This window comes from Rhinatrema bivittatum, chromosome 1 (assembly GCF_901001135.1).
Source record: "Rhinatrema bivittatum chromosome 1, aRhiBiv1.1, whole genome shotgun sequence".
Lineage (NCBI taxonomy): Eukaryota > Metazoa > Chordata > Amphibia > Gymnophiona > Rhinatrematidae > Rhinatrema > Rhinatrema bivittatum.
The window spans coordinates 1,499,079-1,502,377 of NC_042615.1; the positions used below are offsets into that span (position 1 = coordinate 1,499,079).

Sequence of the window (3,299 nt, forward strand, 5' to 3'; positions counted from 1 at the left end):
TGCAATATGATAGCGAATTGTTAGAAAATTATTAATTCCTTTATTCCCCAGTTTACCACAAATTGAGATCAGGAGCTTGATTTCTAATGCTATTCAAATAATATGGATTTCGGGTTTGTTTGGTTTTTTTTATAAAGTTTTATAATTTTGGACATCATCTTGAATGTGGGATGGACAGGGAAGAGAGAGGCCTCTGCTGAGTGCAGGGTGGGGAGGGGGGATGTAATGAGGGTGGGATGTAGGGAGGGACATAGAGGGGAGAGGCCTGTGCTGAGTGCAGGGTGGGGAGGGGGATGTAATGAGGGGGGGATGTAGGGAGGGACATAGAGGGGAGAGGCCTGCGCTGAATGCAGGGTAGGGAGGGGGATGTAATGAGGGTGGGATGTAGGGAGGGACATAGAGGGGAGAGGCCTGCGCTGAATGCAGGGTAGGGAGGGGGGGTGTGTAATTATTGTGAGCTGTAGGGAGGGAGAGGGTATCTGTAGACCGCGGTGAAGGAGTCTGAATAGACGAGCCACTGACCCAACCCCAGAATACAGGACATACCTTGGTTAAGGTCTTTCCAGACGTTGCCATCTGTAAAAGGCTGACCTTCATTGCCCTTCCCGCCTCCTTGGATGTCAGATCAGTGACAGTGCTGGTAGTGCAGGTAGTGCTGGTAGTGCAGGTAGTGCTGGCAGTGCAGGTAGTGCAGGTAGTGCTGGTAGTGCTGGTAGTGCTGGCAGTGCTGGTAGTGCAGGTAGTGCTGGTAGTGCTGGCAGTGCAGGTAGTGCTGGTAGTGCTGGTAGTGCTGGCAGTGCTGGTAGTGCAGGTAGTGCAGGTAGTGCTGGTAGTGCTGGCAGTGCAGGTAGTGCAGGTAGTGCTGGTAGTGCTGGTAGTGCTGGCAGTGCTGGTAGTGCTGGTAGTGCAGGTAGTGCAGGTAGTGCTGGCAGTGCAGGTAGTGCTGGTAGTGCAGGTAGTGCTGGCAGTGCTGGCAGTGCAGGTAGTGCTGGCAGTGCTGGCAGTGCAGGTAGTGCAGGTAGTGCTGGTAGTGCAGGTAGTGCAGGTAGTGCTGGTAGTGCAGGTAGTGCTGGCAGTGCTGGCAGTGCAGGTAGTGCTGGCAGTGCAGGTAGTGCAGGTAGTGCTGGCAGTGCTGGCAGTGCTGGTAGTGCTGGTAGTGCTGGCAGTGCAGGTAGTGCTGGCAGTGCAGGTAGTGCAGGTAGTGCAGGTAGTGCTGGCAGTGCAGGTAGTGCTGGTAGTGCAGGTAGTGCTGGCAGTGCAGGCAGTGCAGGTAGTGCTGGCAGTGCAGGTAGTGCTGGCAGTGCTGGTAGTGCAGGTAGTGCAGGTAGTGCTGGCAGTGCTGGCAGTGCAGGTAGTGCTGGTAGTGCAGGTAGTGCAGGTAGTGCTGGTAGTGCAGGTAGTGCTGGCAGTGCAGGTAGTGCAGGTAGTGCTGGCAGTGCTGGCAGTGCAGGTAGTGCAGGTAGTGCAGGTAGTGCTGGCAGTGCAGGTAGTGCAGGTAGTGCTGGCAGTGCTGGCAGTGCAGGTAGTGCTGGCAGTGCAGGCAGTGCAGGTAGTGCAGGTAGTGCTGGTAGTGCAAGTAGTGCTGGCAGTGCTGGCAGTGCTGGTAGTGCTGGCAGTGCTGGCAGTGCAGGTAGTGCAGGTAGTGTATATAGATACTCCCAGTCTCTACGCCTGCTCCTCCTCTCCCAAAGAAAAGCACAACATTCATGAAAAGTGGACAGGGAACAGATGTGCACTGTGTTTCAGCTCTGGAACAGATGTAGGATTTTACTGCCTGGGGGTACTTTTGGTGCTATCACCCCCCCTGGTTTCCCTATTGCCTCCGTCCTAGGCCCAGGCTGGGAGCACATAGGAGACCGTCCCTTGTGTTGCAGCCTCCATGATGCACTGAAAGCTGCAGAAGCAGTGAACAGGTTGAATCTGTTAGTAACTTTCCTGATCCTTCATGGATCGCCAGGGCTGTAAAAGTCTCCCTCTGTATCGCTCCATGGTGAGGCCGCATCTCAAAAAAGATAGAGCTGTACTGGAGAAAGTGCAGAGAAGGGCGACCAAAATGATAAAGGGGATGGAACAGCTCCCCTATGAGGAAAGGCTGAAGAGGTTAGGGCTGTTCAGCTTGGAGAAGAGACGGCTGAGGGGGGATATGATAGAGGTCTTTAAAATCATGAGAGGTCTAGAACGGGTAGATGTGACTCGGTTATTTACTCTTTCGGATAATAGAAGGACTAGGGGGCACTCCATGAAGTTGGTGAGTAACTCATTTAAAACAAATTGGAGAAAAATCTTTTTCACTCAACGAAAAATTAAGCTCTGGAATTCATTGTCAGAGGATGTGGTTAAGGAAGTTAGTGCAGCTGGGTTTAAAACAGGTACGGATACGTTTCTGGAGGAGGAGAAGTCCATAAACTGCTATTAATCAATAGAAAATAGCCACTGCTTGTTGCCGGCATCAGTAGCATGGGATCTATTAAATGTTTGGGTAATTGCCAGGTTCTTATGGCCTGGATTGGCCACTGTTGGAAACAGGACGCTGGGCTTGATGGACCCTTGGTCTGACCCAGTGTGGCATTTTCTTATGTTCTAAAGGGGCATGTAACTGTGCCATCTATGAGGTGCTGCAGTCCGAATCCCTGCAACATGTTTGCAACCCTCTCCACAGGATTTAGTCATCCTTGGAAGAAGCCTGCCTGAAGTGCCTGTGTAGCCTCCCAGATAACAGAGAGGGGACCAGCACAGGAGAGCTGGGAGCCTGGGTGCCTTTCCGCAGCCCTGGAGATGCTCCCCTGTACCCCAACACTTCCTCGGTTCCTGTGTGCAGAGCACACTTAGAACATGAGCACATAATGTTTGCCATGCGGGGTCACGCCAAGGTCCGCAGGGCTCCGCTCTGCCAGCCATCTTCTTCAATCTTTATTTGGTGCCCGACTGCAGACTTTTATTGGGCCTGTGCTTCAGCTCCAGCATTTCTGCTGATGACATTCAGTTCTTCTTGCACAAAAGCACATCCTGATGTCTTACGTTTGCACGGGTATCCATGGCTTTGCCATGACAGATCCGCTCTGAATGTAGATAAAACTGAAGTTATTATTCTTAGCCGGTTTCAGTTCAATGGCTGCAATAAGACTGATTTCATCACAGGTCGAGCCTCATTTATCACTTCGTTCTGAAGCTAAGGCAAGAGTTTTGCAATTCCATGCGATTCGGTGGCTAAAGCCTTTGTTGAGCTCAGAAGATTTCCGTTCTGCATTGCAGGCTTTGATTCTCCTAAGCATGGACTATAGTAACGTCATCTTTTTAGG

The 3,299-nt window shown here is 51.6% G+C and overlaps 1 protein-coding gene across 1 annotated transcript; it reads right to left on the reverse strand.

Annotated features, from left to right (window-relative positions):
* Positions 1–625: 625 nt before the first annotated feature.
* LOC115081612 (histidine-rich glycoprotein-like) lies at positions 626–1,708 on the reverse strand. The gene has a single exon (XM_029586042.1). The coding sequence runs from the start codon at positions 1,706–1,708 to the stop codon at positions 626–628; it is 1,083 nt and encodes a 360-aa protein (XP_029441902.1).
* Positions 1,709–3,299: the final 1,591 nt, after the last annotated feature.